This window comes from Sitophilus oryzae, unplaced genomic scaffold, assembly GCF_002938485.1.
Source record: "Sitophilus oryzae breed Bouriz unplaced genomic scaffold, Soryzae_2.0 scaffold_360_pilon_pilon, whole genome shotgun sequence".
NCBI classification, from domain to species: domain Eukaryota; kingdom Metazoa; phylum Arthropoda; class Insecta; order Coleoptera; family Curculionidae; genus Sitophilus; species Sitophilus oryzae.
In genome coordinates, this window is record NW_022146930.1 from 642,284 (window position 1) to 657,560 (window position 15,277).

At 32.2% G+C, this 15,277-nt stretch overlaps 1 protein-coding gene across 3 annotated transcripts in view; it reads right to left on the reverse strand.

Moving 5' to 3' along the window:
• Positions 1 to 426: 426 nt before the first annotated feature.
• The window catches only part of LOC115885075 (calpain-11-like), a 107,946-nt gene continuing 93,095 nt past the window's right edge, over positions 427 to 15,277 (reverse strand). For 2 of the 3 annotated variants that reach the window (XM_030903839.1, XM_030903840.1), the window contains exons 6-15: positions 13,564 to 13,738; positions 10,062 to 10,306; positions 9,619 to 9,791; positions 9,302 to 9,507; positions 7,878 to 8,035; positions 7,731 to 7,812; positions 2,485 to 2,709; positions 1,303 to 1,498; positions 1,191 to 1,246; positions 427 to 564 (exon numbers count right to left, since the gene is read on the reverse strand). In XM_030903839.1, coding sequence (XP_030759699.1) covers positions 538 to 564; positions 1,191 to 1,246; positions 1,303 to 1,498; positions 2,485 to 2,709; positions 7,731 to 7,812; positions 7,878 to 8,035; positions 9,302 to 9,507; positions 9,619 to 9,791; positions 10,062 to 10,306; positions 13,564 to 13,738 — 1,543 coding nt within the window. In that variant the 3' untranslated portion in view covers positions 427 to 537. The remainder of the gene's footprint in view (positions 565 to 1,190; positions 1,247 to 1,302; positions 1,499 to 2,484; positions 2,710 to 7,730; positions 7,813 to 7,877; positions 8,036 to 9,301; positions 9,508 to 9,618; positions 9,792 to 10,061; positions 10,307 to 13,563; positions 13,739 to 15,277) is intronic. The other variant, XM_030903842.1, reaches the window with a different exon arrangement.

Genomic DNA, 15,277 nt, shown 5'->3' on the forward strand with positions numbered 1-15,277 from the left:
ATGCTTTCTGCCTGGGTAGACCCGCGCCATAACTGTTTCCAATTTTCCGGTTTACTGTCACCCCCCTGGTTTCACCCTCTTGGAACTGGAATTTCGAAAAATCCTTTCTTATCGAACCTCTACACCCTAGAATCAACCTGTATGCCAAAATTGAGCTTCTTACGTTGAGTGGTTTGTGCAGGATCGTGATTAATCAGTATGTCAGTCACTTAAGGATTTTATATATTAGTATAGATTATTTATTTAATTTTTTAAATAATTAATTATATTAATATTACTTTTAAACTAAAACTACTCATTATCTTTTTCAATTCTTTATATTTTTAAAAGTTTCACAATATATTACTCAGTAGACATTAAAAAGAAATAAGTAATTGCACTCTATTTAAAATAAATAAAATATTTTAACATGATTTTACATATTTACAATATATATACAGTAGGTATAAAAAATAAAAATGACTATAACTTTTTTATTATAAAAAAAATCAGGAAAAATCTTTGGCATTTGATGAACAACAAGGTCTCATAGCTTCTTTAAGAGTAGATTGTCATTAGAATCATCTGAAACATGAAAAATTTCTATAAATATATAAAAGTACTATACAGGGTGTCCCAGAAATAAGTGCAAGTATTTTAAGGGGTTTTAAGGGGTGGTAGATCTCGATAAAAGAAACATATTTTCTCTTTATCGTTTTTCAAATAAGTCCAAAATAACGGTGTTATTTTAATTTGATGATTTCCAAAAAAATGATTTTTTGCTAAAATTTTGAGAACCACTGGATCTTTTCTGGATTTTCTTTCTTGTAAATTTAATCTAATACCTATATGTTGCCATATTATCAAGAAATTATGTTTTTTAACTAAAAACTAAAAAAAATCGAATTTTCAATTTTTTTTTAGTTTCTGGGGTTGAATTATACCAGTTAAAAAACTTGCACTTATTTCTGGGACACCCTGTATAAGTACTCAAATATTAAAAAATACACTTGATTTTTACCGTATGATCGAAAAAAAAAACAGTGTCGAGTTAGCTGGGAAATGACGATCTATGATAATTACCATATAAAAAATGACAGCAATCTTCATTTCATAACCATCGCTGACGCCTTTTTTTTCGATCATACCGTATATTAACATAGAAAAATCAGTATGTACTTCAAAAAAAATTATCATCATTTATTTTTTACCTCTTCAAGTGATATAGGGTTACTCTTCATTTTGGTGTCCAAATTATGGTATCTTTCTGAAAAATAAAGTAAAATAAATAAACCAAAAATTATTTTGAAGTAATTATATTACCATGGGCAAGATGCAGCCTCACTAAGGCCATTATGTAATTTTCTGTGGTTACTATTCTGTTTTTGGCGAACCTCAGGACCAGGCATTCGAGAACTTTATTACTGACTGTACACCCAGCTTCCCAAAGGAGTGATCTTAAGTTATAACTAGAAGTTTTGCCACTGCCATGACTTCTTTCAAATTTTTGGAACGCAAACTACAAGAAATAAATAATATATTATTTATTTTGGATTTGATAACAGTTATTTTTTATATAAGTCATCTTTTGGGGAGCAGTTTATCCATGCTAGAAATTGTGTAATACCACGGAGGTTCCAAGGAGAAAGACAGTTTGTATTGAAATGAAATTTTGTGAGCATATGTAGGTTAATTCAGAGCACTTTCTAAAAATATGGAGAGTTCTACAGGGTGTCCCCAAAAAAAGTTATATATCAAAGTTGTGTTTTTTGTAATGGAACACCCTATATATTAATTGATTTTCGTATTCTGGGAGAAAAATAAAGGTGAGTTTTATAAGAAAAGTATATGACTAAAATGTAAGGTTTTTGACATATTTGACATTTTCTAGAAATAAAAAACAATTTTTTAAATTACAATAAAAGCTACCTAAATTGGAATTTACTCGGTATAGCCTAATATGTAGTTAAATTAACTCTTCTACTTTAAATCAAATGAGAACTTGATCCAAAAAGTTATACAGGATGAGACAAAATTTATATTGAATATTGATCAGTTTTAAAGCACGTTACTCTTTTATTTTAAATGGAACACCCAGTATATTATTCCGATATTGAATAGAGAATTCATGTCTCTTCAAAATACTATTAAGGTTGCCTACCCCTCGAACAAAGATTTTCCTAGATATTTTCATTTACATGATTTGATATAAGTAGATCTTTATTATTTGATAAAATCTAGGTGGCTGGTGATATGTCTGACGTTACTTCAATATAGCTGTCTAATTAGTTCAACTTTAATAACTAGTTATCGTTTTGTGTCAGTTAAAACAAAAAAAATTCTGAGAAATTTGCCGAAAATGCAAACTTATCCTACATCAGAGAGAATTAATATGATTCTATTAGTTGGTGAATGCAGCGTGCATTCACCAATTAATAGTGAATTAGTAATGGAGTCTTGATCATCTGCTGATGATGCTAACATGGTTGTAAAAGTTTTTTTTACCTTCCAAAATTGAAGCATGTGAACCAGAACTGGAACATCCATAAGATTGATTCTTCCGCTGATGTTGTAGTCTCTGAGCATTATGAGGCTTTTACACAACTCTAACGAAGGTTTTTCTGTTAAAAAGGCTTTCCAGTTCGATTTGAGAAGCTTCTGTAGCTGCCCTGCGTCGATTTCTGGGGGATATTTCATCAGGTACTTGGAGGTAATAGTCTTGGAATCTTTCTAAAAGAAATTATGAAGTTAATATACAATATCAAATTGAAATATCATCCAGTTTATAGATACTGTATTAACAAAATCAATATTTTTCATTGAAAAAAACCGGCGTCAGCGATGGTTATTCCCTTTTATTCCAAACTAAAGAGACGCCGTTTTTTTCGATCATACGGCAGTATAATCGAAAAATGAATTTTGTTTAAGTGCAAACCTGAAGTATGTACGACGATAAGGAAACGCGACGTCCAGGAAAATACTTCTATAGTGTAGCTCAAAAAAGTGTGAATGGATCGGGATGGATTTTTTTTAAATGGAACACCCTGAATGTGAAACCGTTAAAAAGTCTAAAATACTCTAAATACAAAAAATGTCTATTGAACAAATAATATACAGGGTGTTCCATTTAAAAAAAAAACGAAGAAAAATTATTTTACATTTTAGAAAGTTTGGCGTAAAATTTTGAACATCGATTACCATATTTATAGCAAAGTAAGTAAGACTATCTAAAGCATAGACTTAAAATAAAATATAGACTGAGCATCTCATTCATAAATAGCTGGAACATGTGGTCAGACACTGTCTTGTTATTGTTGTGTTATTGTTTTAGGTTATAACGAGTGCGACACGAGCGATAGATAGGTTGTCTCTGTCGTAACGGTCGTTCCCTGACGACTCTGCCGAGAAACACAACACTGTCTTTCGTTTCTCAAGTACACCTGAACTCTCCGTATCATAGCCGGGTAATTTTTTTTATTTTAATGAAGCTATAATTAAATTAAAAATATATCGTATTTAAACTTTTTTATATTTTATTAAGATTTAGGACAGGTTTTTTAAATAAAAGTTTAGAAAAAACAATTTAGAGTCCAAAAAGGATAAAAATAATAAAATACACGTTATAGAAGACATTTTATAATCGAAATTAGGTAATTTTTGAAATTAATAATAAATTATTAATTTTAGAGAAACATTTACAACCCCTAATATTAATCAAAACAAGATCTATTCCACAGATATAATAGAATCGGCGACAGGGAGAGAAAAAAAATATGATTGTTGTAATTTTTTTTCTGGTTAAGTGATGTCTTATTATGTAAATTAGAGAAAACATAAATCTGTTCCATTAAAGAAGGTGATAGGAAGTGGATAAAATAAAAACTACATTTATTTAACTCGGTACTGTCTTTATTATACCGGGTGCGTCTCAAAAGTGGCTCATCCCCATAATTTTTTTATATTTTCAAATAAAAAAACAAAATTTAGTATGTTAGTATATGAAATAAATTAGGATTGATTGACGCATTCAATTGTTTTTGGTCACTTCCTGTTTCACCGGAAATGACTATAACTTTTAATTTTTAAACGGCACCCTCGGTATATTTCTACTTTATTCGATAGAAAATGGCACTCTGAATAGAATAACATATCATATGTCAACTTTTGACATTTTCGCATATGGTTTAATTGTAATTGTAACACGCGGTTCATAACGACAATTTGACTCGAAATACCAAGTGTGTGGTATCAATATATTCATAAAAAAATACTTTTTCCAAATATGCTAATGAGTAACCCTTGTTCCATTTGAAAAAATTGACATATGTATGATTAAAAATACGATTTGTACATCTTTTAACCGGCCTAGACAAGACACGAAACCTATTAGACGATCAAAACTATTTTTCCAAGGCTCCTTGATTAAAACTTAGTGGATTGAAAAAAACTGGATTGAAATTTAAAATAGGATATGTTTTTAAGCGACAATGTCAAAAGTTGACATATGATATGTCATTCTATTCAGAGTGTCATTTTTTATCGAATAAAGTAGCAATATACCGAGGGTGCCTTTAAAAATCAAAAGATGTAATCATTTCGGTGAAACAGGACGAGACCAAAAACAACTGAATACGTCAATAAATCCTAATTTATGTCATATACCTACTAACATACAAATCTGTTTTTTTATCTGAAAAAATAAAAAAAGTTATAGGGGTGAGCTGGAGACGACCCGGTATATTAAAACTTTTGAGACACTTTTGAGACGACCCGATATATTAAAAAATATTGTTTCATAATGTAATATCATTTTAAAATTCTTGTATGTTATTTTAGATTCTGAAGATAATTTTAGAATAAACCGGAATATATTTTTAATAAAAACATTATTAATTATTAACAGGGTTATAATTATGATTTTGTTACAATGTAGGTAAGTAAATAATGTAATGTAAAAGAAAAAATTCAGATTTTACATTTTACTAAAATTTTATCTAAATAAACGCCTTTCTACAACAACGCCACTGACTCCCAATGGGTAAATTGAGAGTTGCCTACCGGTCAAAAGTCGTTTCAAGACTTAAATCGATTATTTAAGTCAAATTTCTTGCAAATTTGGCACTGGCGAACCATATTTTATAGTTTTTGAACAGAAAAAGTCAATAAAATAAACACTTAAGGACTACACGCTAAGAAAATGCGTTAATACAGCCGGGGACATAGCGGCAACAAAGCTTTACGGCACACGTGCGACACGTACTACAAGGTAATAAATGAATGAATAGGCTCCCTCGCCTCTAATCGGTGTTGTCATATTGTAAAGAACTTATCCTTATTAAACAGTATCCGACTTATAATTTAGTAGTATAAGGACTATTTAATACATCTATGGAATATTAAAACCTACTTTATTAAACTGTAGTATTAATATCTCAATATATGTGTATAACAAGAAAAAAAATATTGATAATATTAAAGACTTGACAACATAGGCTGGATGAGGAAGGCTCGGTCGACTGTACCCAGAAGTAAACATGTGTACAAAAAAGGTTATTTGTCCGCGTTGAGATGTAAATAGTGTAGTCTATATTTTATTTTAAGTCTATGATCTAAAGTAAAAACCTAATGGAGTTCTGATTTTAGGACAGTTCTTATACTTTTAATAATATTTTTAAGAAAGGCTGAAATATATATATTTTTATTTATATATTACCCAACAAGCAAAATTTATTGCTGGAACATTGCCAAAACTTCGCAAAGCAAGGTGTAACATTGCTTTTTTCATTGTAGGGAGGTTTATGCAAGGTTTCAGGGTAGCTTAATCTTCCGCCAAATAACATTGCAGTGGAAGGTTGCATTTCACAATATTATTGAAACGTTGCTAATGTAACGTTCAAGAAGGTACTAATTTGGGATGTATTAGCAATATTGTTAATTTTACGTCAATACAATATTGGTAAAATTATATTATTAATTATAATTAACTGACTTATTGCTAAAATAATATAGCAAAAAATAGATAAGGTTTGCATTAAAAAACCATTTCATTCATCAGAGGGAAAATATAAAAATTATTTTTTAATATTTACTTATCAATTAATGAAACAGTTTTTTCTTGCGAATATTAGCAATTTTATGTTAACAATAATACACCAGTAATAGGTTATAATCAACAGAAACATTAATGGGTTAAATTGTAGACTTTCAGATAGGTATAATATACTTTTACTAATATTGTATTGACGAAAAACATAAACAATATTGATAAAAAATATGTAGGTACATCTCTATATCCATTGACTTAGAAAAATTAAAAATGCTCGGTAAATATATCCCTACCAAGAAAGTCGAATTTGTCAAATTGAAAAAGAAAACAAATAAAAATTAGAAATTTATCACTTTTACTTGTTACAAAAATATCAAAAATACTGTCAAGTACTGAGAACTTACTGATCTTTTCGGCTGCTCATTAAATAAGGAATTATTCAACTCTGACCTCCGAGTCGAATTTCTAAAAAAAATCTTAAAGTTGAATGTCTGAAATAATACAAAATATATAGGTACAGTATAAACATTATTTTATATTTCTTATTCAAAAATACAAAAGGAAAGTATAACATTAAATGTATGTAGAAGGAAAAGCAAACTTATATTTTAATTGATTTTTTGGATCTTTCATATTTTGTCTTCGCATGTTGAATTGCCTTATTCGTGGTTTCAAATTCCTCTTCGGTAAAGTTTTGAAATCTGTATCCAATCATTTCTAAAGTAGTAAAAATAAAAACAATCAGTTGTAATAAATAAAGCAATGAGAAACTTACCTCTTGTGACAGTAATCTTTGAGGCCCCTTGATGTCCTTATTTTAAAAATTTCTAAAGATTATAACATCTTTAAAAAAATATTACTGAGAATAATTAATACTGAATATTATTTGTGATTTTATCATTAGATTGATATACTCGTATCCTGATTTTATCTACTTCAATTTTCAATTGGGTAAAAGCTAACCTAAAACATAAAATTTAGCTTAAAAACAAACTAAACTAAACAAAATTTGTTATACTTATTCATGGCTAAGTATTATTAAAACACACATATAATAAAATTATACTCACATTTAGATTCGTTAAAATCTCATTCAAAAAGCATAAAATGTGATACCAAAAACGCAAAAAAACAAGTACGTTAACTTCTTATACCGTATGATCGAAAAAAAAGACGTCAGCGATGGATATGAAAAGAAAATCGCTGTTATTTTATATGGGGAATGTCATCGATATTCATTTCCAAGCCAACTAGACGTTTTTTTCGATCATATGGTATATTTGTTATATTATTAATTAATATTCACTTGCGCGGATCTTTCATTTGAATCTTTGTTGCAATGTTGCAGAAAAAACGTTTTAATCACCATTCAAAACGTTTCTGTAGCAAGGTTTCATCAATCACGACACAACGTTTAGAAATCAACATTACAAAGCAAACTGTTTGGGGATTAACTGCAATGTTGCAAATGTAATGTGAGGTTTTTTGCTTGGTGGGTAATATCTCTGAAACTATCGAAATATATTTACTCATATCTTAAGATTATGTAAAGTGATCTAAAAAGAAGCCAAAATGCAATAATACACAGGGTAATTAAACAAAATTCCCAATTTTTTATTATATAGGAGCTACAGATGCCCGACGCACGATTGCCGCGAACCCAGTATAAAGAAATAATTTTCATTGGTAAGAAACTATCACTTACAGCTAAAAGCGACGAGCTTCCTTCATCACCAGAAAACTCCATCGATATATTCTTGAACAACATATTATCTTCGTTAACTTCCCTAAAATTATATTCTAATCTAGTAAATTGAGCAAAGAATTAACTTAAAAAAAGTTAATTTATTACCAGATATTACTTTGTTCATCTGTAAGTATCCTTAACAAGAATTTGCCATCTATATTAGGAATATTCGTTTGGGGAACTACAATGTAGTCACCTGGAGGCAGGGTAAAAAAAGTCACCACCTCTCGGGCTACAGAATGGTTAGTGACGTCAAGAGGTTTCTGAAAAAAAATACCATAAAAGTCATTGCCTGGAAACTTATATGGTGAAATTTTGATAAAATAATTTAATACATACTAAAAACACGGTATGTCGCTAGTGGTAGGAAAAATAACTTTTAGAGGTTACTAGTTTATTTGGTTGCCTGTGATATGCATATACAGGGTGTTTCCTAATTAATCTAAAAAATAAAATATCCTTAGAAAACGAATTAAGGCGGGTTCTTAATAAGTATATTTATTTTTTTCTCGACAACCGTTTGATGAACAAGAAAAAATCAAAAGATCAATTTTGTTGAAAAAGGATGGCCAGTCAAGAAAGAAATATATTTTCTTTAAAAAAGCAGTGGTGTACCATTTATGTTAAGCAAAAAAATCGATTTTTTTTTAATTTTTAACACCCTGTAGATCAGAAAGGAAGTACTTTAGACTCAATGGTTATGTAAAAATTGTTTTAAGAACACATGAGGAATCACACCATATTTTTTTAGACTAATTCGAAAACACCCTGTATATTGTCAACTTGACAATGACTTTCAGTGAAAAAAGCCTGATTTTCGCAGGAAAATTTTTGATTTTTATTGAATTTGGGCCGGCGTCTGCAAATACTGGTTTGTTTTTTAATTTTCTATCTATCTAAATTTTAAATATCATAGTCAGAAATAGTTTTATTATTTATTAACTGTAAAAATGGTGTTTTCTTTGTTGTGTTGCATCTGCAAAGAAACTAACGAAACTGCAAAATGCACGTGTTTCCAAAAGACGATAAGGTATGTATCTTAGATAAAAGAAAAATATATGGTATGTATTCGTTGTTTGATTTTTTTTTTCGTTCGCTTTAAAATCTATAAATCTCGGTCTATTCATTAGACAGCCAGTCGACTTACGATCATTTACATGAAACTCTGTAAAATAAAAAAAAATGTAAAATATATATATTCTTATGTTTTATTAAAGTTACTCTGATATACTAATATATCAATGTAACTTTAAAAATAAATCCTTTGAATTCAAATATAAAAATTAAAAACATTTACAGCAGAAAAGGCGAAGGCGCTGGGTTAAAGGTAGTCTCTACTAAAAACACGGAAGGGCGCTTTGACCCAAAATTCTACTATTAAGTTTCATATCTATCTTAATAGTAGATTATTTTCTTTTATCTATGCATATAAGTCCAGTTTTATAGGTATACTGCGATTCGTTGCTTCAACATGGAGTGAAGCAAAACAAACTACAATCTGAAGATGTAAAATTGGATGTTGTTCTTACTTGTTCAGCTACGAAATTAGGTGTTAACCTCTGCATGGAATGAGGTACTTCGAAGACGGCAAAACCTATAGCTACTGGGGCTTTCCTTTTTTTGGAGTCTGTGATATTCGTTTCGTAGTACTGTATCACCGAGACCACCACGTGACATTTGTTGGTGGACGTTCGAGGTATTTGTACGTGGAACTGTGGATTCATTGATGTTGTTTCTGGAAGAGAAAAATATATTTTATAGTACGTTGTTTCGCTAAACCAGCCAAAACAATCTATACGATCTTTAAATTTTAACATTTTCATTGGCTTATACAGTATTCACTTACCTACATAGCAGGGTCCTCCTCCGCCATTATAGCCAGCTCTCCATCTTCTCCTAGCAAGAACAGCTCTCCAGGGTTGTTTCGAATGTAGAGCGTTCTCCAACATCCAATCGTCTGGACCTATGTGGACTAGATCCAGCTGGGTAAAATGTCTGGCAAAATCGTCAAAGGACATCCTAGAAAAAAAATTAAATTGTACAGTCTGGCCTGGCCTGTGATGATAAATATTTACAGGCAGAGCAATATCTTAATATATCTTAATAAACTTCTTCTTATAAAGAAGATCAAAAAGACTGAAGAACACGATTTCAGTGAAACTATTCAATATATAATATGTATTCCTACTTTCAGTTGACATGAAAGCAGCTGTTAAAGAGACTGATACAACTATCGACAGCAGATGCAGAACATATAATATAGAATCTATATCTATAAAAAATTCTTACCAAAATTCTCCTTCATTAGCTACTCTGACACTCAACAAGTCTTTGTCTCTAGTGGATAACCCATCCCATTCCCAACTTCTTTGGCTCCAAGCTCCTGTCCACTCTCCTCTAGCCCATGGGTTTCTCAGTCTTACCAGTGGTGTTTCTCCACTTACAGCTCTGACTCTAGCCAATCCCGTCACAGAATACGAGTGCTGGGTTATCAGTCCGTTTCTCAGTCGCAATTGACGTTTGCTATCTTTTTCCTAAACAAAATATAACAATTAATATAACAGAAAATGAAATAAATAACTGACCATCCATCAACAGATAATTTTTGGTCATTACTAAGTAAGAGACCTTTGGAGACTCATCAATGTAATCTCAAAGATCTAATGTACCTCAAAGTTAAGAATTTCGGAAGAATTCACAATTCATCATAAAAACTATCTGTCAAAATTCATTCTATAAAATTACTGCTATCAATGTTAGTAAAGTCTGCCGAGTAAGAGGTCCAAACACATGACAGAAAAACACTATCTGGTTTTGAATTAAAATGATCGATTATAACTGTCCTATAGTAAAGGCTGGCAAAAGTTTGTCTTGGGTCGAGATTTCCGTATGTAAGAAGAGTACAATGCGTTTATAATGTACTGAACAAAGAGAGAACAGTAAAAATATTGCCAAACGTATGAAATAAACCGAGAAACAGTGCACATTGCTAAGAGACGTGGAAGGGGATATAGGAGATTCGTCGCGGTCGACCGGTCGATCCAATTAGTACAGAGACAAATCAGTACTTAAAATTCTAGGAAATTCACGATTTAATTACGTCTCGTAATACTTTATTTGTTTATTTATTAACGATTCGTAATTTCCTGTAGCTTGTAAATTTTTAAGTGCAAGTTAGTGCACTTTTGGTAAAAATAAGTGGAATTGAGTTGGTGTTCGACAGCGGTCGCGCTATTAGAGCTCTGAATTCAAAAATCGATATCTCGAAATCCAAGAGAAACAATTAATTGTAGTTTTTTAGGCTGTACTTAAACTGCCGTTAAACGGTAACTTACTAAAATGCCGTTAAAAGGTATGACGTCGTCGATGTGACGCACTTGACGGCTTTATGAAATATAGGAATTTTATAAGGACTAACCAACGCTATCCACCCCACCAAATAAACAACTTAACCAACGCAACTAACCTCGACACTGTTAAAAAATATAAAAAACAAATATAAATTAGTAAAAACCAACCAACACCACCAAATAACCAACTAACCAATGAATTAACACCCTCCAAATAACAACGCTAACCAAACCGCCAAATAACAAAACCAATCCAACCAAAAAGAGTGAAACCAATGCAATAAGATCACGCTATAAGCAAAAAAAAATAAATATAAAAAAGTCTTGGTCGGCGTGAGATTTGAACCACGGACCATTCGCTCACGAAGCGATAGCCTCAGCCACGGAGCCACAGGTGCTCTTGCAAAATGCTTATAGCTAGGTATTACTTTCCGCCGACGTCACAATATCTATTAACGGCATTTTAGTAGGCTACCGTTTAACGGCTGTTTAAGTACATCGTTTTTTTAAACTTTCTTAATATTTCTGCTATATTTTCTGCGCAGACAGTGATGTGAAAAGGTTTATAAATAAAAAAGTTACATGATTACTGAAAATTGCTATGCACTAAAAGTAAATGGATGTTTTTTTTTAATTTTTGTATTAAAAAAAGAAGCATATCGAATTTTTCTTATTTAAACATCTTGTAAAAGAACCGAACTTCAAAATAAAAAAATAGCTAAAGGGGTTCTTGAGTTATCGCGTGTTATGTGTTAAAAAGTTGAGATTTTAAAATACCGCGATTACTGACGTTTTCTCGTTATAAAAAAAATGGACACCCTAACAATATCCTTATAATTCCATTTCAAATGCTCAGAAACATATCTAATGATTTTATCTAGTTAACTTTTCGAAAAAAAGTATTTTAAAAATAAGCGGTTTGCGATCGTGATTTTACTTTACTTGATAGGGAAAGGCGTACCGAAGAAATATGGCAACGCCGCAACAGCACACCGTCGCATTTCTCTCACTCCGACTTAATAGATCCCTATGCGATTTACTTCCACACATGTGAATATCGACCCAAAAGTAAGAGTTGCCAGCACGGTATAATATCATAATATAAGGAAACTAGTAGTAGCTTTACTCCTTGTCAAATCCTTTGTTCTTTTTCTGCCACTTTATATGACCTTGCTCCCGCATCCCGTGACCACTGACGTAGCTGTATAGTCGTGGTCTATAACTAGGCAAAGTATAGTCACAGAACAGGTGGTATAGTCGTGGCACTCGCCATAGTTTCACAGAGATGTATTTAGGAAAATTGTTGAAAATTGGTTAGGTGATTTTCATTGCATAACTAATACATTGAACAACATATTGTACTAAATAATAAAATAACATATTTAAACTTCAATAATTATTGCTGATAAACATTACAGAAATTTCAAAAGAGAAAAGAAGCAAGAACAATGAGAAATACCATCACTACTTTGTCACGTAATAAAAGAATATTTTTTTAGTTATTGTTACCGAGTCCCGAAGTTACCGAAATAACCGGGAATTAATAATTTCAAGTCCGGGTTCTTCGATTTCTCAAAAGAACCGGGAACTTCCGGTTCTGAACCCTAGTTACCATATTATCAAGAAATTATGTTTTTAACTAAAAACTAAAAAAATTTCCAGATTTTTTTCAAAAAAAAAATTACTCAGAAAAATCCTCATATTTCTGGGGCCAAAATATACTTCCCCTAAAAATATTTGCACTTATTTAAGACTCACCCTGTATAGGGCGATTCACGGTTATGGTACGTTATAGCCTTTCCGGAACCGGAGCTGTTTTTCGGAACCGGTAATTTCGGTACCATGCCTCTACTTTCGGTACTAGCAAATTTTTGTTCAATATGATGGTGCAGTTCGTTAAACCGCAAGCAAGGGATGGTTGTCAAAAGTAAAATCGATAAAAAATTGAGGTTTACATGAAAATAATATCAAATTATTAAGTAGTAATCAGTCATGAGAAAATTAACCTGAACACAAACATGATCACAAATGACTCTGAAAAAAACTCAAAGCGCAATTGTTTGAATTATTACTTCAACCAATAGCAGCACATAGTAAGGCACTCATTTTTTGCCAATCCGTCTCTGTGCTGGGACGCAACGCTCGAACCTCGCAGGTCGACGGACGGAACTCAACTGAAACGCTCTGCAATCTGCCGATATTCGACAGACTGTAAAAACTGGCAGAAAATATTTGGGGGAGTGTAACTACTCTTTGCCTTCTACTATGATAATATGTTCGTTTGAGTATCGTCAACGAAAAGTCTGTCCTGTTATCGAGTTTTAACAAATGGCTTTTTCTTTCGACGAAGCTTCATTACAGCTCAGAGACCGACTTGTAAGACAGACTTTCATGCAAATGATTGGCGGGCTGGTTATGAAAAGGCTGTGGTTTTTCCTCACCTGAGTAATAGTGGCAATAAGAAGACTAGATCTAGGAACTGCGGAGTTGAGTACTTGAAACGTCAAAAAGCGGTCCTGATGCGTCAGCCCGAAACTTTGTACTATTCCACCTGTCAAGTCTTGTAACGCTCTGGTCGTGGATCCGGACAACAAATTTTCATAAGATCCATAAAATCTGTAAATAAACAATAAAAAAATGTATTTAAACTTAACAACAGATTTTAATTCAATTCTTGAATTGCCTTTTTCAGCAGAGGATTCACTGAGTCTTTATATGTTAGATTTAAAATTTTATAATAATTTATACTTATAAGATTCTGCACTTCTACAGTTCATACCAAATAAACTTTTAGTCACGTGATTAAGCTTGACCGGCACAGCGTTGTTCGATTGTTTGTCCCTTGACACGCAGGTGTGCATTTATTGGAGTCTTAGAAAAGACCAATAGTTTGGTCTTGGAGACATTGAGATGCAGTCCAAACATCTCACTATAGTGGACTACGGAATCTATAATGCTTTGCAGTTCTTGTATATCGTTGGCTATTATAACCGTATCATCGGCATATCTGATATTGTTTATTGGGATTCTATTGAACTTGATTCCGCCCTGGATTCGATCCAGTGCTTCTCTAAATATAGTCTCCGAGTACAGGTTAAAGAGGAGCGGAGACAAGACGCAACCCTGCCGAACACCCCGTCTGATTTGTATATCTTCCGATGTTGACTGCTTCGTCTCAACTACCGCCGTTTGATGCCAATAAAGTTCCGATATGAAACGTAGGTCTTGTTCGTCAACTCCGGTTGTTCGTTGTTCTTAGAATTTTGATCATCTTCTGATGATTAACACAGTCGAACGCCTTACGATAGTCTATGAAGCATGCAAATACATTCACATTCATGTCTCTACACCTCTGTGTCATTACATTTAAGGGAGAGAGAAGAGTGCTTCACGTTCCGAGTCCGTTTCTGAAGCCAAACTGGGTGTTGTCCATCTGATTTTCTGCACTTCTTGTAGATTCGAGTGTGGATGATTCTAAGAAAGGTTTTGAGGACATGGGACATAAGACTTTATCATCCGATAGTCATCACATTGTGAGGCGTTGGGTTTCTTTAGCAGGGTTTACGAATGTTGATTTAAGCCAATCTGACGGTATTTTGTTTGAGCTATATAATTTGTTAAATAATACTGTTACCAAATCTAGACTTCTACTTTCGTTATCTGCAATGAGTTTAAAGTATTTCAACGTTTATTTTATCGGGACCGGTAGCTTTTCCGCTTTTCTGCGCTTTTATTGCATGAACAACTTCGTCTTTGGTTATTGCTGGAGCCTTTTCATTCAGTATGTGATCTATCGGTGGTGGGGAACAGGGTCTGTCATCATTAAAAAGTGTTTCGATATATTCTTTCCATCTCACAAGCTTAGCCTTTACTCCTAGAATTATCTCGTTCAGGGACATAAAGGGCCATTATTAATGCTTTTCCGTTCAAAGTACTCTGTTAAAGTTGCTGATGATTTTTTATAACTATTAAGCTATCTTTTACCTACTTCGCACTAAAAGAGGTTCTAAAAAGAACAAACAATGTTCGATTGCAAGGTCTGCTAGTAAGCATTCTTAAGCTTAAAGTATCACAACACTATTTATTTAAACCAGTGATTCCCAAAGTGGTCCAGGTGGACCCCCAGGGGTCCACGGGAGACTTGCTGGGGGTCTA